At 41.5% G+C, this 24,730-nt stretch overlaps 1 protein-coding gene across 4 annotated transcripts in view; it reads right to left on the bottom strand.

Annotated features, from left to right (window-relative positions):
* PHACTR1 (phosphatase and actin regulator 1) overlaps nucleotides 1–24,730 on the bottom strand; it is a 298,999-nt gene that overhangs the window by 262,981 nt on the left and 11,288 nt on the right. For all 4 annotated transcript variants that reach the window (XM_054285281.1, XM_054285283.1, XM_054285280.1 and 1 more), the window contains exons 3-4: nucleotides 22,288–22,434; nucleotides 20,506–20,652 (exon numbers count right to left, since the gene is read on the bottom strand). In XM_054285281.1, the coding sequence (XP_054141256.1) occupies nucleotides 20,506–20,652; nucleotides 22,288–22,434 (294 nt within the window). The remainder of the gene's footprint in view (nucleotides 1–20,505; nucleotides 20,653–22,287; nucleotides 22,435–24,730) is intronic.

Genomic DNA, 24,730 nt, shown 5'->3' with positions numbered 1-24,730 from the left:
ATTGATGAGTATTTCCCTTAGATATCAGCAACACTACTTCATTCCCATTTGTTCATTTAAAAAAGAATTTATTTCACTTTTGCATCTAGAAATGTCCTGACAGATAAGACATAAATGCACATAGTGATAAATCCAGATTTGTAAAAAAAAAAGAAAAGTGAAAAAGAGCTGTTTGTGAATCAGTTCAGATTTTCTGCCTGACAATTCTACTAATTCTTGTTCAAAGGTTGTTTCTCTGGCTTGTCTGGAAATGTGTAGAAATCACAACTGTCTGCTGCATTTGCTAACAAATGCAAATATACCTCCTTGGTTTGCTCAGAAAATAAAATTTTGCTAAAAAAAAAGGCAAACTGGTTAAACAAAAAGTTTCAGTACAGTCTATAAAATAATTTCGAAACGTATTGTTTCAGAAAGGAAGGTACAGATTTAAGTTTAGATTTAAGTGTGTTCTCTCAGGCAAGAAGGAACCCATCTGATAGGATGGCACACAAGTATAAATAAAGCACAGCTGATTTGTAGCCGCTGAAATATCAGTCAAAATCCAAGCTCTAGTCAGCATTTGAATACTTTTTATTTGAGCTTCCACATGGAAAGAATTTGCATTGACCAGGTGGTCACCATTTATTGGAGTTTTCTTTTGGTGATGGTGGACTTTTTCATTTTATGCATTGGTTGGTATCATCTCCTTTCCCCTCTATCAATCTCTATGAATCTCTACTCATCCCTGGTAACGCCACATCTTGAGTGCTGTCTCTAATCTGGGCTCCTCAGTACAAGAGAGACCAGCAGCTCCTGGAGAGGGTCCAGTGGATGGTCCCAAAGATAATTAGAGGTCTGGAGCATCTCTCTTATGAGGAGAGACTGAGGGAGCTGGGCCTGTTTAGTCTGGAGAAAACAAGACTGAGAGGGGATCTCATTAAAGCATACAAATATCTCAGAGGCAGGTGCCAAGAGGATGGTGCCAAACTCTTTTCAGTGGTGCCCAGTGACAGGACGAGGAGCAATGGCCATAAACTGAAACACAGGAAGTTCCACCTCAACATGAGGAAGAACCTTTTCACATTGAGGGTGGCAGAGCACTGGAACAGGCTGCCCAGGGAGGTGGTGGAGTCTCCCTCTCTGGAGACTTTCAAAACCACCTGGATGTGTTCCTGTGTCACCTGCTCTAGGTGACCCCGCCTTGGCAGAGGATTGGACTGTACGATCTCCAGAGGTCCCTTCCAACCCCAACCATTCTGTGATTCTGCAGTCTACCTCAAGATTACTCATTTACAGAATTACCTTGAAAACTAAACTCTAAAAGCCACTAGAAAGGAAAAAAGTGAGGCATACATGGAAACCAGCTGTATTCTGTTTTCTTTTAGATTAAGAAAAAGAAAAAAAGAAACTATTCAAAGACACCCTTGGAGGTTAAACAAGCACTAAAAAAGTATATACATAGAAATGTAAGTATATGGAAGGTATTCAACACTCATTTCACAAGAAATGCATCTATTTTTTCTTTAGATGACTAGCTCATAAATCAGCACTATGCTTCAGGAAACCTCTCAAGGACACCACATCAATTTTTAAATGACTACAGGCAAATGTATGCTTTGCCACATGGAAAGTTTTGTCAGAAAATATTCAGGTTGATATTTTCAGAGCTTACTGTCAGTATAAATTATCAGCAATATACATTACCACAAATGTTCAATTACACTAAATATATTACTAATTTTTTATTTGATGGATTGGCCACACAGGCATTCCTTAATATGGGATCTGCTACACTGACAGCAGATGGTGGTACCTAGCTTGTTTGCATTTGGTAACTGGAAAGTATTTCTCTTCTAAAAAGAGGCTCTATGAAGAGAATTATGTTTCCCTTTTCCATCTCTAGAATGGTTCTCCAAACCATTCCAGTGCTTTTTCCACTGCAGTCACATCCAGTCACTAAAGCTGGTTACATCTACACTCTCTATTTCATTATTTCCAAAATCTCCAAAATTTCCAAAATCTCTCCCTCAGAAAGAAAAAGAATTTCCTGGAAGTTCTCATTACACTCTGATGAACCAAACCCCAGAATAACAAAAAGGGAGGAAACTGCACACTCCCCTCTCCACTGCACACAGGTACTTGAGTTTCAGATGCAATGCAAGGTTGAAACACTGCAGCAAGCTGAAATGAATCCTTAGCTAGCAAGGGCCTTTCAGCAGACATTGCTGGAGCAATATCTCAAAGACTATCTCTTTTAAAAACTACAATTATGGCTAGAAATGGCATTTCAAGAACAGGGTCATAGATTGAGAAGGATTTGGGGATGTGTGTGAATCTATGAATGAGAGTGTTTTTTCACATATTCAAGATACACTTGTACAGAAAATTAGCAGATTAAATCCCAGGTCTAAGAGATTCTTTCTGTGTTTCTCTTGTCTGGTTGAATATGACTTTTCCATGGCAATGGAGTGGAATCCAGCATTAGCTATCTTATGAAGCAGCATCAACAGAAAAACATGAAATTAATAAAGGACAAGGATAATTAGATGACACTTTACCAAGTTGTAAAGACCCATAGGAAACAGCACAATGTTTCTGTTTTAGCTGAACCATACACCACCAAGACCAAAGGAAACCCTAAAAGCCAACATTGCTTTACCTACAAATGAAATAATCACAAGCATAATCCTTCGAGTATTTTTTGAGCTTATCCTTGGAGTAAATACTCATATTTCATTCACAAGGCTGTTGAAATATAAATAAAGGTACCTCTCTTAACTGACAACCCTACTGGCCTGAGAGATGGTGAACTATGACTGGCCTGAAACTCCATCTTCTCTCTTCTCACCTCAGATTACCCTTGACTAAATCATTAAAACTTAATTCTGTGTGTGCACACTAGGGCTCTCCTACGAGGTCACTTATTTCTGCAGTAACAAGAATAAACATGTTCTGACTCTTTGGTTTACATGACCTCTTCCAGCAGAGCAGCAGTGATTGGGGTCTTCATCACTTCAGCTTTCAGGCTCCAGCCAAAAGAGTTGAAAGGGGGCAAAGCAACATGAAACTATGAATGCACTAGCTGAGAACTAGGAAGTAGACAGAGCAGCACTGGCCTGGCCAGGGATTAGTATTCAGATACAATAGGGAGAATTTAAATTATGCTCATAAAGATCACATACTGGATTTTCAGTCACTTTACTTGCCAAGACTAAACAACTCCCTGGAGACAGCTTAAAAACTGCACTCAGAAGAAAGCCAGAGCAGGCTCCTGCTGATGCCAGAGTCTGTGGGGTTCAGGACCACTGATATTTACTAGACAGTATTTACAGCAAGCTGAAAAATGCATGAACTTCTCTTTCAGCTTTGAGTAGAACTGATGTATTGCTATCTCCCATTCTGGATTACTCAGTGAAAGACCAACCAGATCTATCAATCACCTCACCCACTAAGAAATCTTACCCACAGACCAGCAAGGCAAAGGGTGGAAAAAACCCAGATAGTTTTAACATGAGGGCTTGCATTATTTACATCTCCTTCACACTGGGTTTACAATCACTTAGCTCACAGGCATTCCTTTTCACTGACACAGATCTAAACAGGAAAGGAAGTATCGGTGCTTTTCAGACAAATATTGAGGGACACATATTCTCGTGTCTTCAAGGGATAGCTCCACATTGGCAGCAGCACAGAATGGCATCACAGCAGGGAAGCCCTGAAGGGCAGATATCTTCCCTGACACATGAATAGAGCATGGCTGGCACAGAGGCATATAAATGACCTCAATGTTCCTTGGACTAAACATCTATCCCAGCTGGACACACATCCCAGCAGGAGCACAACTGCTAGGCAAGGTCAGGACTGACCACATGGGCAAAACAGGTCTTCTCATCCTGTGAAGCAGGAAGGTGAAGCAGTGATCCTCTGCTCTGGGAGGCATGCTGCTGAGTGCCTTTCCCTCCCACTTTCCCCAAGGCAGGCCAGCAGCACAACAGAGCTGGGTTTTGAGGCAGAGCTTGGTTCTGCAGCTCCTCCTGATTTTGTCTCATTGCTATAAACAGGGCTGCTCCAGCCACTACCTGCTATTTGAAGCGTGCTACCTCTGGACTCAGCATAAAGCCTCAGATTTTGAGGATTACCAGTTTTGTGATGATTCATAAAATAACCAGTCTGTGCAGTAGCAATACAAAAATTCTGCCTTTTTTTTCTTTAAGCAGTTTTAAAGCAAAAAGTCAAAGGTCCTCAGCACATATTCTCAGCTTTAGGTGAGAGTTTTCTTCCCTCTCTTTCTCCCCACAAATGGTTTTGGGTGTTTTTCTAATGTTTATATTGCATTAAATGAAAATAACTGTAAATAAAAATCTGATGATTAGAGATGGTTATTATTTTCTTCTTCTCAGTACTGTTCTGGGTCTTTAGATCCTAAGTTGTTTTATGAACACCAGAGCAGGAGCATATTAAAAAATTTAAAAGCAGACAAAAAGAAACCATGAATTAAAATAAATCTTGTAATTTATTTATTACTCATAATTACTTAAATTTAGTATCTGTTATTCTTCTTTATAAAGAACATTACCTTACCCTTCACATTCTACCACTAACTCTCATCTCTCTGTAAAAAAGGAGACAAAGCTTGGATCTCCAGTTTCACCTTCATCTCTTACCAGCGTGCTGAGTATTGATGACAACATTTGGCTTTTTCATTTCTTGGCATTTAAGATTCTAGTACAAGGCCCCCTGCTACTCTGTTAACTGCCAGATAATGCATCATCTGACAGTCATTACTATTTCAAAGGAACCCTGCTAGAATTCTGACCTCCACTATTATTTTCTTCATAATAAATATTGTTTTGGATGTGCATTAATATTCTGGCTTAAAAGCTTTTAGAATGTGTTTTCAAAAGTGAAAGGAGCTTAAGACAGAAGATATTCCGTATTTCATAGACTGGCTTTTCTATTCAATACATCAGTGGCAAACCATTTGTGCTAGATTTCTCCCTCATCCCTCCAAGCCCTTCTACCCACAAAGTCCACTTCCCAGTAGCCATCCCAGTTCAGATCCAAGGCACCAAGCAGAAAAAAGCAAATGTGAATGTGACTGTCATACTTTCTGCTGATTTTCTATCAAATTCTGCCAAGCAAACCAACAGTAGCCATGCCAAAACCCCCAAGACATTAGTCTGCTTCCATGAAAGCATGCAATTAATAAAACTACAAGCAGGTCGCCCGGTGAAGAGCAGTGTTGAATTAGGGAGCAGGATACACTCTTTCATAACATTGTGAAAAGCTACCGTACACCAAAGTAAGCTCTCTGCCACACTAAGGCTACAATGGAGTTTCTAAGTATTCAGTACCAAGCCCAAAATTGAAGCAACCAACCATCTATCAGGAGAAAAATTCACCTTTGTTTGTATTTCAAATAAGCTTCTTGCTAGGAGCTTTTGGATTTTTTGACATCAATTGGGCCACATTATTCTAAAAAAATACAGAAGCAGTGAAAACTGAATCCATCACTACCACCACTCACTGGTAAGCCTGATCTAGGAGAACCCAAACCCAGCTTTCACTGCTATACAAGTTTAAGCCTACAGGCTCTTGATTTGCCCAATGAAACAGAATCACCACTAGCTATTACATCCATTTCTTTTGCTCCCCTCCATAAATTCATAAGACACAATGTTTTAAAGATGTTGATCAGCAATGAAGTAATCATCCTGAACTCCAAAAGACCACAAGGAACTGTTTCAATGACCCACAGAGATCATGTTGTTCTATTCTTCTGCTGACCTTCCAATGAGTATGAATATTTTCTGCAACAATTAAGAACTGCAACAGTAACAACATACTGTCCCTCAGAGACTGACACTACAAAAGAACAAGAGCTCAATGCTTCAGAACAATACCTCAGAACTCAGTCAATGCATAATTTGCCAGTATCAACAGAGGATCCATCTAATGCTGCAGCATCAACTAATGTTTCAATATAGTAAATTATTATTAGCTAGCACTTCTAAAATGAGAAACACTAAAAAGTGATTTTTTCACCTTGCTAGTGCACCAGTGGGAAAACACAATTAAGTATATAGCACATCAGCACCCTTTTCAAGCCAGAAAATTCTTCTTCTAGTGTTGTCATCTTATTGCAAAAGTTCCATATCTTCTTGGTGATTTCTCATGGGGCATGATGTTCTGAAGAATATTTATGGGCAAGGGCAGGAAGCACTATTTGAGTTGATGTGATGAAGTCTTCCCCTTTCTCTCCAATGTCTGATCCCTACAGGCTTCTGTGCATGGACACAGCATGGCTCTAACCGCTATACTTTGCAGAACCACAAACAGTTCTGAAGAGGTGTGCCAGCACCTCAGGGTCTGTGCCTCCCACGGCAACACAGAAGTCCGAACAGCAAGGTATGAGGAGAGCCCCATCTACTCCACATCCTACCAACACTTTTACTGAGACTGGTGCTGGTTTACTGTTTTCTGAAACATACAGACAAAGCAAGTAGGTGCTGAAAATATTAGGCACCTGGACAAGCTTGTAAAGTGGATTCATGGGAACCTTACAAGGTCCAATAAGGCCCCGTGAAAAGTGCTGCACCTCGGTCAGGGCAACCCCAAATATCAATACAGGCTGGGGGAGGTAGGGAGAAGGACTAGGGGTACAGGTGGGTGAAAAACTATGCATGACCCAGCAAAGTGCACTCACAGCTGAGAAAGCTAACTGCATCCTGAGCTTCATCAAAGCAGCGTGGCCAGCAGGTCAAGGAAGGTGATTCTCTCTCTATTCCACTCTCATGAGACCCCACCTGGAATACTGCATCCAGCTCTGGGGTCCTCAATAAAAGACAGACACAGACCTTTTAGAGTGTGTCCAGAGGTGGCCCACAAAATTAGTCAGAGGGATGGAATGGCTCTCCTATGAGGAAAGGCAGAGACAGATGGGGTTGTTCAGCTTGGGGAAGAGAGGGCTATGGGGAGATCTAATGGCAGCCTTTTGGTACCTAAAGAGAGCTTACAAGAAAGGTAGGGAGAGACTTTTTAGCAGGGCCTGTTGTGGTAGGACAAGGAGAAATGGTTTTATACTAAAAGATGGTTGATTTAGACTACATAAAAGGAAGAAATTCTTTACAATAAGGGTGGTGAAACACTGGAACAGGTTGACCAGAAAAGTGGTAGATGGATGCCCTGTCCCTCCAAACATTCAAGGTAAGACTGGATAGGGCTCTGAGCAACCTGATCTAGTTTAAGATTTCCCTGTTCTTTGTGGAGGCATTAGACTAATTGTTATTTAAAGGTCCCTTCCAACTGAAACAATTCTATGATTCTATGCTGGTCTCCAGAAAGCAGATTTTCCTCTGCAACTTAGAGAAGAATTCAGAACATATTTCTAATGTTTATTAATGACAAATCTTGATGCATCAGTGTTTTCCTGAACTGGGTCCTTCCAGAGTCACAGTAAGCCATTTGTGAGGCAGCAGTTCTTTTCCATAGCTACAGAACTGTAATAGAGTATGTATCTATTTGAACAAGGATGCTGTAATGTTGATCTATCAGAAGCTATATTATCTGTGCAATAGAAGCTCAATTTGCAGAAAATTTAAATACTAACCACACTGATCATCAAGCTAAAGTTCCTGTAAGACATTTCATTAATATCATCAAAGAGTATTTCAAGTATGATGCAGCAACTCTACTTTACAGAGAGACTAATTAAATATAAAATCTAGTTACTGTTGTAGCAATGAACCCTAATTACCCTACAACCATTTAAGGGTTGTTTTGGGAGACTCATTCTGATAGAGTGTAAAAAGCAAGCAGAGCTGCAGATAACTATTCCCTACCCATCTGGGACTAAAAATCTTATTATATACGAGGGCCGTAGGATAGACACATTATATAAAAGAACAGGAAGATAGACAGACATACTTTTCAGAACACTTTTCATTTGTCTTCAAGCCATTGTGAGCTACTTGAAAACTTCTTTAAAAGGAAACTTACCCGCTCATATTTTCTATTCTTTTCCTGAGGGGAGAAGGAGGAAAAAGAAGCCTGAAAAAATTTTCAAATACATAATTTTTACTTAATTTTGAAGATGCCAGAAAAGGTTTCTAAGGCAAGGTGCATGTAATAGCAAACACAAAACAAATCCTCACAGGATATATCATGTAAATGCAGGAACAAGATATGGCAATGACATAAGAAACTTCTGTGCACAAAATGTACGCAGTATCCTTTGCTCTGGGCCCAATGTAGTTTCAGGGTACTGTTGAGCCAGTACACACAGTGTTGAAAAGGAACCTTTACTGGATTTTGTAGTCACTTCTCTATCAATTCTCTATTGTATGAATACCAATACAGAGAAACTCTGTTACAAACATGTTAGTTCTCCAATCTCAAAAGAAAGATGACTGTGACACAGGGAGGATAAACCCTTCAGAGTCAGCATCCCCCTTACCACACAGAATGGCACAGAATTAAGGAAGGGGATTCCTAGGGGAAAAGCATCAGAGGATTTTGTCTGAAGAAAGGGATTAGCACTCAAGGTTTTCAGTTGCAGATGAGAATAAAACTTCTAAGGATATATAAAAATACCCATGCAGCTGGACAGCAAGGTGCAAAAAATATATCAAGAAAAAATATCTTTGTCTCACATAAAACACTCTGTGCACAGAGATTTATAGAAACTGGTTTGGTAATGTCCTATGGGAAGCACTGTGAGATATTACATATAAAAAATACAGTCCTCGAGGCAGAAAAACCAAAAAACATGACATTGGATTCTAGCACAGAGAAACGTCTTTTTTCAGTCCAAAAATCCTTTGCAGGGAAAAAAGTGTATCTGAATGGTCGAAACCACTTTGGCCATCCTCCCCCTTACACTGTAAATACCTGTTCTTCCCAGAAAATGTCTCAATCAAAATTTGGAAAGGAAAAATCATTAGCAAATACAATTATTAAGCTTACTTATTAAAGCCCCTGTGATTGAAGAAGGACACAATACAGGTCCTCCTCACCACCCTAATCCTTTCCTTCTGTATCCTTTCTAGGTCTTCTGAGCTTCCTCCCCATGGAAAGGATGTACACGGAGATTGGAAATTACTCATCCTGGAGTCTTCAGGGCACGTTTGAAGACAGGGAAAAGACAACAAATATGCTCTTGTATTCACTGAATGATGGGGTCATGCTAAGGGTTAATACTGTGAGTAGCAGGAATATTATCCCTCCCACCTAATAAAACAAACAGATGAGGGCCACCTTTATATACAGTCCTAGATCTAAGACAGCAAACCAGCTAAACCAAAACATGAAAGTTGGTATAAACTACTAAGAACACCTTCTTCAAGAGCCAACCCACATTTCCTGGATTAATCCACTTTCAAATTCTGCCTTAAATTCAGTGTAAAATCCTAGAAGGGGTAAAACAGCCAGTTCCCACAGGCAAACCACCCACAGCATCCCATTCAACAAGGGAAATTGGCCGTACTTGAGTGACTGCAGCACACTAAAGCTCGCTGCACACATACACATAATCTCATAGTCCCATGTAAGTGAACCAATGGGACCAAATGTTTTCTAACACAGTAACAGAAAGTTGCACGGGAGTCAAACGCTTTGGATGATGTTCTGCTAGAACAGCTCTGGATTTTAAGTATGGCTAATACTGTCACCACATTCACTTCCTCAGTATATCCCTCTACCTCTTGCTGATAGCAGTCTTTTTCTTTCTATTGAGAGGTAATGAAAGCAAAGTGCTGCCTTATTAAACACATTGATATATAGCTGATAAAATGTTTTATTTTAGCCACAGAGGGAAGAATGAGATTTAAAAGCGGAATTTATCTCCAAAATTATAAAGAAGCAGACCCTGCATTTTCCTCCCTCTCAACACTAGGTGCTTCTTTAAATCACAATTGGCTACAAATGTCAGTAAGCCTTGCCAAAACCCATGGAAGAAACATCTCCTGAAACATCTACGATGCAGGAAGGAACACCAATCACTGCTTGGGACCTGTCTACTTGCCACTGACATGCATAATTGAGAGAGTAAGTTGCACAACTTGGAGAGCCATCCCTCTGCTGCCCGCTTTAAGCCTTTTAGACTCCTGCTGGTTAGCAGATGGTCCCTGCACGCTCCTCAGGCTGCTGACACACACCTCTAGGTATGTGTACAACCACTCTAGTGAGTACCTGCTAACATCATGTTTCTGCTGCCTAGGGCAGCACTAACCACGAGCAGTTAAGTTCAGTAAGGCCAGACGTGTTAATGACATGTCCTGCATTGCCTTAATTCTAGTGATTCTTTCCCCTGGTTTCCTACTATTATGTCATGAAGCATGTTAACAAAAATCTGTATTCCATCTGTGTAATGATACTTCCCAACCAAATATTTTTACCACTTTCCCTTTGGGTCTCCTTTAATATTGACAAAGCTGTTAGATCAACTGCTTCTAGAGGGGAAAGCTTGCAAGGTCAAACCCCAAGGTTATTCAGTGATGCCTATCTTGTTTTCTTTAAAAAGTAAATAAAATTTATCAACTAATTAGCTCAAAAAATATTATTTGAAGCAATCTTGTAAAATTTATCTCACATAATGGTTTGTTCTTCTGAGCCTTGAGATAAGACTAAATTACAAATCGAGCTTTATATTGATTTCTTCTTGCCTTATAATTATAGGCTATCCTTTTACATGTAATTAGTTAGCCCCAGCTAATTTTTTATTATTAGCTTTCAAAGATTTTGCTGTTCTTCCACACAGAGAAAATTAAAATGATCATTTACTTTTCATTTTTTTTTTATTTGCTATTTCAACCTAGTAAGTCATTGTGAAAAAAAATAATATTGAAAAAAGTAATTTTTGAAGAAATCTTTTAACGATTTTTGGAAAAACATTCAGAACATCTAAAAAGAGCCTCAATGTGTCGTGTAAGTAATAAAGGATGATGAACAAAGAAAGTGTTAAGACAAAATTAGATTTTTCATGACTGGATGAACATGCTAAACTGCTTTAAATATAAACAATGACTACTCATTAGCAGCTTAATGCAGTTTTATAACTCTCCACCTCTACCCACAACCAGAAGAGCAGCGTCTATGCAGAGAGCAGGAGTGATCATTGCTCCAGGGAATGATTGCCTTAAGCAGGTTCATGGAAGCACCATGCAGATTAATAGCTCTTTATCAGAGCTCCTAAAGATGCATGGTGACCTTTTAAAGTCATAGTTCCCAACGTACCAAATGCTGGTATGGCATCTCTGCCAAGACAGCAGACACAGCCCTCAAGAAGCTGCAGGCCAACATATTGCTGCTACCCACATACGTAGCCCTGATAAACACCAGAGAATGGAAAAGGCAACAGGAAAAGAGAGATGCCAACAACAACACAACCCTAGAGAAGCCAGGAGCTGAGAGCTCACATCAGACAGTCAGCTACAGACCTCTTCACCAGCACACTGCACAACATGACCTTTACACCCATGTGCTCCTGCAGCTGAGGCTGGGCATGGGGAAGAGCCATCCTCCTCCAAACCTTACAGATGCCTCATGCATCAAGCACAGCCTTGTCAAGGTCTCCACATTTGTTTCTAGCACCTCTCTAGTGCAAGAAAACAAAGAAAACAGAAGAAAAAATGATGTATGAAAACTGCACTATCCGTGATCTCAGCAAGGAAAACAAAGGACCATTACAGATGTCAGATGGGAGTAATCTCTTTCTCAAGGAATATTGCAATATAACTAATAATTTCCCATTTCTTCTTAACTGGGGGGGATATTTTCTGTTCTGAGAGAGATTCCTATTGCTTATTGCAAAGCTGTAGCAAAATAGGACTAGCTTAAAGGGAGTCTTTTAATGCTCTTTCTGATGGCTTAACACCATTGCAACACTTGACTGACTGAGGGAACATAGGAACATTCTTCCCAAGGACATGCACCCCAGTCAGTCATCAAATCTGTCAGTAGACTCCTTGTCCTTTTACCATAGAACAGAAATAATCACACACTGGTAGGTAGACAAGTACCACAGTCAAAACAGGTCCTCCCAAATCTGGGGCATCAAGCTTGAATCAGGTTTTCAACAACTTTCCAACATTTTAGCATAGAATTAGATTTAGCCCTGATGAAATTTCTCTTTCATTTTAATAATACATCAAGTATTTAATTTGCTTATAAACTATTAACCAGATGTCTGTCTGTCCAAGTACTGCATTCACTAACCGTAAAAATTATATTGCAACATAAATTATGCATAGCAAGAATGTTCTGATTAACCAAAATATGCACTGCAGTTCATATCAATCACAGTTAAAATGGCATGTGTTCATAGAGTATATAAAAACACAAGTATATGCAAACTCTTGTCACATGCTTCCCCAGTCTTATGTACTTCATAATCAGAATGAAACCACAGTGAATCTGGAATGCAGAAGAAACATGAGCACTTAATTTTTCAAGTCTGCCTCCCTGTTTTCTTGCTGAATTTGCTACTCATTAAATTCTAGTTTGGATGTCATCTTCACATTCTTATACACTGAACTGGAATTTCAAGATAAGAAAATTATTACAGAGTTTGCAGTAAAGGCACTAATTATTTTATTTAAAATATTCAGGAACATTGTCTCTACAAATGAAAGGGAAGCTGGGGACGGTGACCATATACTGAGGGTCCAGCTATGGCTTCAGCATATGAATACAAAATAAGACCACCAATGCATTATAACTGAAGGCAACAGAATTGCATGATTAAAAATGGTTATTGCATGATTATAAATAATTTTACCCTAATAGTATTCTGAATGAAGAAAACATTTTAGTGGACTATATCGAGAAGTTGTATTACTATGTAAAATACATCACATTAATATGATTAAAATGTTAAAAGTGACATTTTTTGCACCTTATCCACAAGAGATACATTGTCACGAATATTCATCACCAAGAAAGCATGAAGGCAGCCAAGTTTTATTTCACTGTGGAAATACAACATTTCATACTGACTCTTATGCTCTAAAGCAGAAGCACAAGAAATAACTTCTAATAACATAATATTTCATTAACATTGATATTTTATATTTGAAAACAGACAGCCCAAGACATTCTTTCTGGACTAATGACTTTTGTCACATTGCAAAAACTTACAAACAACTTTAAGATTGATTCTGAAGACACTTACATGCCTAGCTCTGAGAATTACTCTGAGTAGTCCCAATGAAACCAATTAGTTGACTCAGAGTAATTAAGTATTAAAGCTAATTATACCTGTTACTGAGGATAAGGCCTTTTCTTTCTACTAGATTTTACAGCTAATAATTCTGAACAGGGCTGTCAGTTTTGAAGTTTTGGAAAAATGCAATTTCCTTAAAGACCTAGTTCCCAGAAGAAAATTATGGTTCCTGATGAAACAAAAAAATAAAATTATTTTGCATCATCCCAGCTTGCAGGAATATACTTGGTTGTGTTAACCCAAAAACCTCATCAAGCAAAACACAAATATAGAGATAACTTCTTATCCAGGCAAATTCTTCAACATCAATTTTCCTGAAGGACCAGAGCAATAACAAAGCACTACAGCAGCCTTAAAGTCACACATACTGCAGAGAGTTTTACAAGGCATCAGCTCTGCATATTCTGATCCCAAAGTGAGCACATACCTTCCTTCCTTCCATCTCCTGTCACAGCTGTTGCACAGCAATGTTGATGCCATTGACTGCATGTGTATCAGCTGTCCCCTGACACAGAAAGGTGATGCATATATGCAGTGCCACAAGAATATCATAACATGAGAATATCTCCAGCATCCAGAGAAATGCATCTTCTATCATTTCACTCTTGCCAGGTCCATCAACTCGACTAACTTCACCCTTCCCTTCAAACTGTCCTCAGTCATAATTGTTCATTCAAGTCTGCATCAAAAATTCCTGTTAGATGACAGCTGGTGAAGCAGGGATATCTCTCCCCTTCAACAAGATCTGGGGAACATGTAAACTCATTCCTGTCAGGCACACAGTGAAGGTCACAGTCTTAAGTCTCCGAAGTCAAGTACAAGAGTTAAAACCTCAGCTTCTGATAAGACCTCTTCCCCCCAAAACTGCCTGTTGATACAGAGGTGCTTTCAGCCCCTGCACTTAGCCCAGGGAAGGGCAGGCTATCTCAAATGGCCTATCCTTGTCACATGAAAGGTGGCTTTCAGCTTGGATGTTCATTCTTCCTGGTATGTGTACTCATGCTCCCAGGGCTGGAAAACAGCCAGGAAATGAATGACAGGCACACATCTGATCTCCGGCTATACTCCAAATTAAGCAGCATTAAGACTATCAGTCATCAGTCAGTGAAAGTGCAGGCAAAAGGTTTTTTAAGGCAACATCTGATGGCAAAGGAGGCCAGTTCTCCAGGCCCCTCTATAAAGGTATTAACAAATGCTTTGCCAAAACCTGTGATTTCGGTTCCTAAGTATGACAGGATCTCCATGACAATAATCTGAGGGAGTGATTAGAGCAGAGCAAAAAGTGGAAATTTTCCAGGCATGCATTTTTACTAATCTTTCTCCAAAAAGAAATAAAACCTCCCACACATATTAGAAAGCCTACTACTGCCTATTTCTCTCTCCCCTGTTCTGCTGAGACCAATCTTTTCTACCTGAAATCCTAAAGCCACCATAATTTAAAAATATTTTTAAAACACTATTATGCCCTTCCGATTAACCTTTCCACATTGTTTCTAATCTGTGAGGTCCATAAATCCAAAGTCGTTGAAATTTGCATATAGTTTTGGGGAGCATTTATTCATATATCATGAAACCCTGCAGAGTATTTTATTACAAATATATTGAAACATATACTGAATAAACAGGGAAGAAATAACTCAACTCCAAATGTGATAGCATTTCAAATGACTGCAGAGATGATTAACTGCGTTAAATCATTTGTAAGGATGACCAGGGGCAAACTCAGAAACTTCAAAACAGACTTTAAAATAAAATTATGGGATTTAGAGAAAATTAAACATTAATGGGATGGAGATTTCCTGCAGAAAATCCAGTCAAGTAATTTCACTTTATTTTCACCTATTTACAATTTACCCACCTCAGTGAGCTACATAAATATTCTTTCTTATTTTACAAAGTAACAAAATTAAGTTCACAAGCTCCTCCTTGTTCACTGCAGCAAAATATATCATATCCTTCCAGAGAAATCAACATGTATGAGGCTAATACACAAATAACATTATCTTTCCATTAGAAAGCAAAATCATACATCATTTTGATCCCTGAAAAGTGTTCTGCATAGCTCTAGAGCTATATAATGCAGTGGATACAGCAGTACAAACAGGAACAGTGAGGCAGCCTACCATGAACGCTGTAAGAAACCCTAGGGCCCAAACAGAGCGTGGAAGGTGCCAGGACACTGAAAATGTAAGACACTTTTGATTTCAACTTTGTGCCTGGTCCAGAACGAATAAATTCCCACATGTAAAACTAACAGTCACCCTTTGTGTCCTGGCTTTTCCCCACCAGCTCTGCATGACAGAAACCGCCGACCATGAACATTTCCCAGCTTGCGAACATTTGTCTCAGCCATTCAGCAGTTTCTGCCAGGATCCTCCTCCCTCTTTACACCCTGTGAATTAATTCTGCTTGCAGCAGCACTAACACAGGCTGACGTAGATTTTTTCCTCTCCCCAGTGTGATTTATTCGTCACTGCTTAAGAACAGTAAATGGTACCAAATTCACTTGCCTTTCTAGACACGAGGACCCTTCTTCTGTACCCATGGCAAAATTATTCACAGCCACTAAGCCCTTTCCCTTTCAGCTTTGCTTTCCCAGAACACATTCCAAGACAACATGTGGCTCCACACCACAAAGAGATAAAACAGATCTTTCATCATTGAAGGGGAACAGAGATGTATATTTCTACAGTCTGGCTGAGATCCCTGGCTGAAGTCAACAAATTACTTAAATCACTTGAGGATCCAGCTACTTCAGTGAGATTACTGAGTGACTTCAGTGCACTAAAAATCTGTGCCACACTCCAGGGCTGAGTGAGCCAGCTGAGCTCCATAGCTTGCACAGGCTGCACCATCTCTATTGAGACCTGCCCGTCACCACCTCTTTCCCCTTTCTCTCCTCTCTCTTCAGAGGCCAGCTCTTGCACTCCTCCTGCTGCTCCTCTGGCTTCTGTTTGGTTGCACCGCTGGTACACACTTTGAAATCAGAGTGGGAGGAATATATCCACATTCAAAATCTCCCCTCTCCCCATTTCACAGCATGGAAGCTAATTCTTTCCAAATCTTTGCTGACCCCTAGTACAGCTACTGTAGTCATTCTGGCCTTACACCTTCTCCAAGGCATTGGCTTGCTTTCTCCCCGAGTCTCCATTCCCAGGTTAAATAAGTAGACAATCAGCCTTGCTCAAACAAAAGCATTTGGTGACTTCCCTGAATGACTGAGGAGCTGAAACAAAGACAGATTCTTGCATCACTTAACAAGAAGTCAGTCTGTTAGAATCAGCTTTGCAGAGGATTGCAGTACCAAACTTACCCTTTTTTGGCTAGGGACAAGTAAGAGTACCTGTATATAGAAATAGCTTCAATAACAACTAACACTTGAAAGGCTAAAAGAACCTGACCAGATCAATTCAGTGCACATAGTGACTTTTAAGCAATCTATTTCCTTATCAGTCATCACCTCTGCCAATTTATCAAGCTTGAAAGCTACCTACCATGCACTGCTATTTAAAAAGTACAGTATTTTGCAACAGGAAGAATAGAAATCAGCCAAAACCTGTAATAGGTCAAAACTGATAAAAACCACTTGAACTGATCAGCTGGCACAGGACCAGGAAAGTGATTCTGCTATTTTTACAGATGAACAAGTTTTCAGAAGTAATTTGGGATTAGCCTTTAGATGCCTGCATCAGAAAGTCAGAAAGACAATCTGAAAACTGCGTTTAAGATGTGTATGAAAAGCCAAAGATGGATGTTAAGAGATGGAGACATGCCAGATTGCTAATCATAATAAAGAAAACAAAAGACCACCACCCAAAAGTGAGAGCACATGCCACATTCCTCTAGTGTTGCACTGGGGGAAGTTGTTGAGAAAATAAAAAATTAATTTCTGTAAGGAACTGATTTAGTATCAAATATGGAAAAAGAATTTATAGCTGCCTATAGCTTTACAATTTTATGTAGCTACGTTAATTTTGGCAGAAGAGGTAATTTTAATCCTTTGGGAAGTATTATCCTCTTGACATGAGCACATAACTTAGATTAATAGGATTTGCATATGTATAATAATAGAGAGAATAACCCTGGGTTTGGAAAACAACGGGGTATTTTAATCAGTTTGGGAACACCAGACCAAAAACCATACCAGGCACAACTAATCGAACAGCATTTGTCAACTCATGCTAGGTAATAATTGTGAGTTAATTGATCAATATTTAGAAACAAACAAAATAAACTGGTATGTTTTGGAAAATCAAACAATGCAAAGCTGTTAATATAATCAAAAGACAAGGGGAGATAGAAGCTGCACTGTTAATCATCTGCAAATTGTGTTTTTTAAAGACCCAGACCAAATACATGCTACAACCAAACTGTATAATTGACTCTGTGTTTGCAATCTCAGTTGTTCAACAATACAGATAACAGCAGTAATGGTATAATTATAACTCACAGCTGAAGTAGATAAAAACCTGATAGTTCTTAACTAATGGCTGCAATTAAGGGTGGAGAAGAGCAGTATTCACTGTATCTGGTTATGGCTCTTTAATAAAAGTGGATTTGAAGTTCCAATGCTGCAAAGCAGATCCTGCATGCTGCAGCCGAACTTTGACTGTGTCCTGACAGAAGACAGTAACTGGGGAATGCAGCTTGACTTGTAATAGCTGTAGGAAAAATAGCTCTGTAAGCAGTGGTTGAATAGCAAGTGCAGATATGGAATGCACTAAATGGAAAGCAAGCAATGAGCACACAAGGAAGAGGTTCCTTCCTGAGCCCCGAGCATCACTTCAGCTTCAACTGCATCCGTGGGCTGAAGAAACAGCTTTACTTCCTTCCTACCACCTTCCCTCTGCACAGGCAAAGAGATACACACAGCCCTGTGCACACACAGGCGCTGCCAGCCCACGGACAGACGGAGAACGAGGCAAGGCGGGACAGGCGCTCTCCACCCCCGGCGGAGCGGCTTCAGCACCGGGGGCGGCGGACAGCGCCCCGGGCAGGAGGCCGGGCCCCTCCGCCCAGGGCACCGCGACACCGAGGGCGACCCGGACCCTCTGTGGCACAGGGCAGGGACACCAGACACGAGACTGCACATGGAAACCCGGTCGGCTTGGAAACAGGGTGCTTCCCCCCACTCCCCATACACAGAGCCATAAAAACAAGGGCAAGAACACTGCACCTCACAAGCAAAGTAAGTTCCAAAAGGAAAGCCCGAGCTGCACGGCATGATCGAGTATGAGCAAAAGTGGCCAAACACATTTTCTAGTGGCTTTGTCCTCAGACTAGAGAGTTCTCATACCCAGGCAGCTTGGTTTGTGCTTTCTGAGCAAACAGAAGAGTAAACCCAACAGCTCAGAAATGAAGCGGGTATCAGCGGCATGTTTCACTTGCTTTTTGGCTCTCTCACTCCATACTGGTTGCTAAGCAATTTTATTTTTTTTACTACTCACTGCCAGATGGATTAATGAAAACACACACTTGCACTACTTACAACATTTTTCATTTATATTTCTTGATACACCAGTACAGTTTCTTTTAATTATTTCTTTTTTAAGGAATTCCATTCCCAGGTTTGCAAGTAAAGACCCAAATTATAGAGAGCCAGGGGGAGGGGCGGAACAGAAAGAAGTTAAGTGTAATTACCAAATTATTTGGTGGATTGCAGGAAAGAGGTACCTTGAGACTTGCACGTCCTCTGGGACTTGTAGCAAAGACAGCATGTCTAGCTCAGCATAGAGATGTGAGGCACCAGGTGACCTGAAGGTGCCTTGCTCTTAGCTGGTTTATCTATTTATAACTACGTGTCATAACATTACCTGAGAGAACACAAGTCAGCACAGTGTTATTTCAGCAGTCAAATAACCATACACAGCCTTTTTTTATTTACACCTAACAGCAATGCTCTTTCTGTTTTCACTTCCAGTTCTTTATAGAGCTGAAACCTGGCACTTGGCACAGTCTTCCAGCCTGTGCCCTGGAATGCCACCCAACTTACCCATGGTTTGGCAATTTTTTATAAGTCGTGATCAGAGAAAAATAATGACACACCATACAATGTAACCAACCATTCTGCCAGTGGCAAAACCAAACTGCGCATCAGCCATTACCAAGGGTGTAATTGCAGCAGGGATAACAGGAGGGGGAGGGGAATCTGTTCCATCCCCAAATGGAGAAGAAAATGCATCTCTGCCATCTCCAACTTTCTGCCAGCTGAAAGGGGGAGGAGGGATGGGAGAGACTGCAGCAGGGCAAGCAGCAACTCCAAGGCAGCTCTCTTCCCTTTACAGCTGGCAGTGAGCTCACAGGCTCAGCATCAAAGAATGTTACACAGTTGGGTCATTTTGTGTGCTACTGCTGGGACATGAAGGGAGGCTGCAGTACTGCTGGCTACAGATCCTCCCTCATGCTGTCCCCCTTCCCAAACAGAGGAAGTCTGGTTTGGTGCAGAAAACCAGCAGGAAGAACTTTCTTTTGTTTTTGAGAGCAAGTAACCTCTGGTGTGGTTAGTTTGCTGTTGATAGAGTTCATAAGGAAAGGTCAAGAAAGGAGGGGAAAAAAGAGGCCTAGTAGAAAAGAAACAGGATAGTTTCATCATGTACAGGATGAACTGAAGGGGACGGCTTAAATCTCAAAGGAGTCATGAGGAAGAGGTGGCAAAGAGGAAGGCACAGTAGTGGAGAAAGGGGAAGGAAAGGTCAGGTGGAGAACTGCAGGAGGTTCATCCCAATAATAGGCAGAAGGAGGTGAATGCAGGGAGCTGGAGGTGTGTTGGTAGGAACCATCAGGCTGTAAACCCATTGAGAGTCCCAAAAGGCAATGCTGAGACAACCGGGGACCTCACGAAACTAAGTGGACAACGCAGGTGCAAGTTTCCTTGCACTTCTGAGGCATAAACCTATCAGGGGAAGAAGGCAAAGAGCAAGCCAGGGAGAGACTTGCAAAACACCAAGGGCAGCATGTCCAGGAGGCATGCCAGCACCTGGCGAGGAGGGACAGTGCCGAAGCCTTGAGGGGATGCGCCACCACGCTGTGCAGGGCGAGAGGGCGGCGCTCTGGGACAGGGGAAGCTTCGAGGGGCTGAACGGAGCAGGGCAGCCGGTCCCGGCTCACCCAGGAGGGAGGCGCGGGGCAGGGGGAGCCGGTGTGCGGGCCAGGGCCAGGGGAGGCCGGCGAGGTGCGAAGGCGCGGGCAGCGGGGCAGGGCCGGGCGGCGGCGCCCGGGGAGCCCGCGGGCGCAGGCAGGGGCGGAGGCGGCCCCTTCCCTCCCTGCTTCCCCCGCCGCCGGTCGCGCCGGGCCGGGCCGCCTCTCACCTGTGTCGAGGTTTAAAGAGATGCGGGCCTCGGCGAGGTAGGGGGTGTCGCTCTTGGAGCGGACGCGGCGGATGGGTCTGCGGTCGATGTCCTCCTCGGAAGATGCCGCCATTAATGTGGGCACGGTGAGCAGCGTGGCCCGGCGAGCTGGCGAGGGCGAGCGGCGGCGCGGGGCGGCCGGGCGAGGAGGGGGCGGAGGGGGAGACCGGGGAAGGGAGGAGGGAGAGAGGCGCGGGAGGGGGAGGGGAGGACGGGGAAGGAGAGAGGGAAAGGGAGAAAGGAGCGCAGGGAGGGAGGGGGAGACACAGGGAAAACCCGTCAAGGATCTGCGGACGGGAGCGGCCGCGGCGGCCCTGCCCGCTGCCCCTGCCCGCTGCCCCTGCCGAGTCCCGCCCGCCTCCGCTGCGGGGCACGGAGCGCTGTCCCCGGCCCCGGCGCTGCCGGCCCCCGCCCCGGGCACGGTCCGGCCGAGCGCCTTTCCCGCCCCCAGGGGAGGTCCCGGCTGAGGTGCCGAACGCCGCCGATGGGCCTGGCCGGCAGAGGTGGCACCCCGCAGCAAGCCCGGAGCCCCGAATGCTCACTTCTGGCCCAGGGCCTCCGGAACTCACAGCACCGCTTCATTGGGACTTGGTGGGATGTCTAACGGTGCATGCCTTCACCTCCTTACCCTCGCTCCTTGGGCAAACCCATGGCGTAAAGCGGGATAGCGTGCCACACCTTGGCAGTTTAAATGCCAGGGGGACTGAGGAGCCTGCACTCAACGTTTGAAACTGACCAGCCTCAAAGCCCGGGGCTCGCCTTCCTAACGGCTTCGGCAGGTCTTTGAGAAAAATGTGACCCTCTGCAAAAACCAGGGACTCCCTTCTTCCGCTGCAAACTGGGCTTGGTGTTTTGTGGAACCTCTGTTTCTCTGTTTAGTAATCAGCTCTTTATGTAGACGTTCTTACCCTGTGGTTTATAGGCCGCCTGCCACATTAGGGCTCCAATTTCGGTTGGTTAGTGTAATATAAATAATTTGAAAATGCTATTAAAAAAAAGTGGGTAGCACAAAAGTACTACTTTACTAAAAGTAAAGTATAAGTTAGACAGTTAAAATATGTGCATAAGAGTGTACTAGCTCATGTCATTTAATTCAGGGCTTTTTAGAAAAAATGCCAAAACCCACTCTGCTTCAAGTCACTAAACTGACAGTACTTCCAATATCTTTTGTATTGGTCAGCTTCAATGAGAAAGAAAGACCAAGGAAGGAATGTTGGATCTCACAAATTCTGAAGGCAGTGATAATAACACTAGTTAGTATGAATTTTGAAGGACAGCTCTCTTATTCATTCCTGCAGAGTCAAGAATTTTCTGTTCCATGTTTGCCAATTAGTCCTATTGAGGTTTTGGGTTGTGCTGCATTGGCTGTAACATTGGGTTTAGGTCAAGTCTGCTGTTAGCTGTAATCCCTCCATAAATGTTCTCAAGAACTTTCATGTTTCTATGCCTGGAAAGGTTAAGATATATTTTGTTTGCAAATCAATTCTATTTTGGTGTGATCTCACTAGCTCACCCTGGCTAAAACAGAAAAAAAAGTTTTAGTTAGCACTTGCAGGAGAATTTTGAAAATGATTCCTGTTCATACATATGCAGGTGCTTGTAGTTAGACAGCCTTGGCATCTTTGGATGTCTGGTGAACCACCACATCGCTTGTGAACGAGGAGGTACCATCTGGTCCATCTGCATCTCAAGAAGAAGTCTTTAATTAACATCATATGCTGTTTAGGGAAGGTGTGGTCTTACCATTATCAAGGTTGAAGCAGATCCGAGCTTCTTCCAAGTAAGGGGTGTCACTCTTAGACCGGAGCCTTCTGATGGGTCTCCGGTCTATGTCATCCTCAGAAGTTGCTGTCACCAGAGTGGGCACAGTGAGAAGAGTTGCCCGACGAGCTGGTAAGAAGAAATAAATGAAGATGAGAATAGCAGAGAGAAACAGAAAGGGGAAGAAGGAGGTAGAAAAATAATAATAATAATAAAAAAGACTAGAAAAGAGAAAGAAAATCACTCAATAGAAGCGATGATCTGTAGCAGGTAGTAGAACAGGCTGTTTGCTGTGAGGTCCTTGCCTTATATTCTACATGATACAGAATTTAAGGGCTGGACAGAATGATACCAAGAAAAGATTGCTTTCTTTTGTGTCCCAAAGACACAGATTACAGATCTGTTGTTGCCACAGATTGCTTGTTCTAAGTTCCTAGTTACACCACTAAAACAATTCTTTTCCCAACTTTTCAATAGCTCAATAGCTGCAGTCTCTCTTTTCCTGAATGCAGTTTTTGAGGCTGTGATACCTGAGGAGTGGAAATATTTAAGTGGTCAATTAATCTGCAGATATCAATGGAAGCTGATATTTCCAGATATCAGTGGAACACATGATATGATTATTATTCTTGACAAGATGCAAACTATTCCAAAACTCAGTTTCTTGTTGTCTTGAGCGTTTAAAATTAATAGCTACTTTTTTTTGCTCTTGATCACTTTATGTCTTAATTTCTTAGTTGTGGAGCAGGAAGAAACATAATTTTCATTCAGTAGGATTTTGTGAACATATAATTCCATTAATATTGTAAAGTATTCATATACTTTAGTGAAGCACCAATGAAAAACCCATGAGCAAAGTATCTTCTGAGCAGGATTTAAATGGCTTGGGGCCATGCATTCAAGGAGGAGAAAGCAAAATATTTAATACTGGCTCATTAAGTGAGCACTGCCCACTCCATGCACTGATGAAGCAAATGGTAGGATAGTAAAAAATTGCTGTCATCATGCAATTAGAAGCCCTACTATAATCCATATATATAAGGAGACAATTAATGTTGAAGAGGCAACCTTCATTTGGGCATTGCCTGGGTATTTAGCTCTGGACCTTATAGCTTTGATAATGTCCCTTAAATGTAGGTGTTTTATATGTGAAATGTAATTATGAGTGGCTGTTTATTGCTTTGGGCACTGAGCCTATAAATTACAAATCACAAAGAGAAGAGCCTCGTTAAATATATCCAACTAAACTCTCTGTCTCTGAGTAGATAAAGATTATCACAAATGCTAGCTGGGATGTAGCTGATCATTGAAATCATGAGGACCATCCACAAGTACTTTCTCCTCCACTTGGAAAGAGAATTTCTGCTTGAAAGCCATCCTTACCCACAATGTGGGCTTATAAACATTAACTACCATGTGGGACCCTGTAAGAGCCTAGGAGCCTAAACCCTAAATGTTTCTTGCTGTTGAGACATTATTTAGCATAAGAGACTTTATCTCAGGGCTTTTGTAGAGCATCACACTTCAAATAACTAACAATGAACTGTATTCTCCCACTGGGAGTAGAGAACATGACTGATAGTGACTAAGAACATATTCTGCAACTAACTATGATTCTTTATTTTAAAAGTTTTTTAGAGTTTCAAATGAGACTTGTCAATCAGTAGCTTTCAGATGCCTAAGATCTGACTAAGGTGTTAGGTATGATAGCATATAATTAGTATGAGTTAACAAAAGCTGTCATGCTCTATTTTTCAATCTGCAGTATTATGTAGTTTACTAAACAAGTAAATCTGTGCTGCTGGAAGTAGAGGATATTTCTGGTCTAACTTACTTATTTTCTGTTTTTAAATAGATTTTTTTTGGGGGGGGGGAGGTTGCTCATTTCTAACCTAGCATTTGAATTTGAAGTAAAAGCAAAGGGCAGGAGTTGAAATTGATTTAATGGGGTCAACTATTGAGATTAAGCTAAAGTAAACATTGCAAGTAGGCTGTAAACCATTCCTCCCTTGTAATAGGGAATAGTAATGAAGATAAAAGAGAATGGAAAATTTCTGCTATGGAAAATTTTGTGTACTGCATCTTCAAATTTACACTTAAGGAAGATTTATCTGTACAGGAAGTTATTATTGTAAAAGTCATCTCATAAAACAACCATGTAAAAGATTTGTCTTTTAAAACTGGCATGACCTAGCTGTAGTTGAAGTCAGTGAAAGGGCACCCATGAATTTCAGCTTGATCACAGCACAGAAATATATCTGAAAAAAATACCAACACCAAAATACATATACATTTTTAGTAAACAGAGAATAAGAGTAAGCTTTTCTATATAATTGTTTATAAATCATTTTTACCTTTTGGGTCAAAATATTGGGATCTGGCTTGTATTCATTTTGACTGCAGGTAGGTGGATGCTAGAAAATGT

The sequence above is a fragment of the Melozone crissalis genome, unplaced genomic scaffold (genome assembly GCF_028551555.1).
Source record: "Melozone crissalis strain CALT ecotype California unplaced genomic scaffold, PUWL_Pcris_2 ptg000042l_1, whole genome shotgun sequence".
Classification (NCBI taxonomy): Eukaryota; Metazoa; Chordata; class Aves; order Passeriformes; family Passerellidae; genus Melozone; species Melozone crissalis.
Note: the sequence above shows the minus strand (reverse complement) of the source record. Positions and strands in the feature narration are given on the sequence as shown.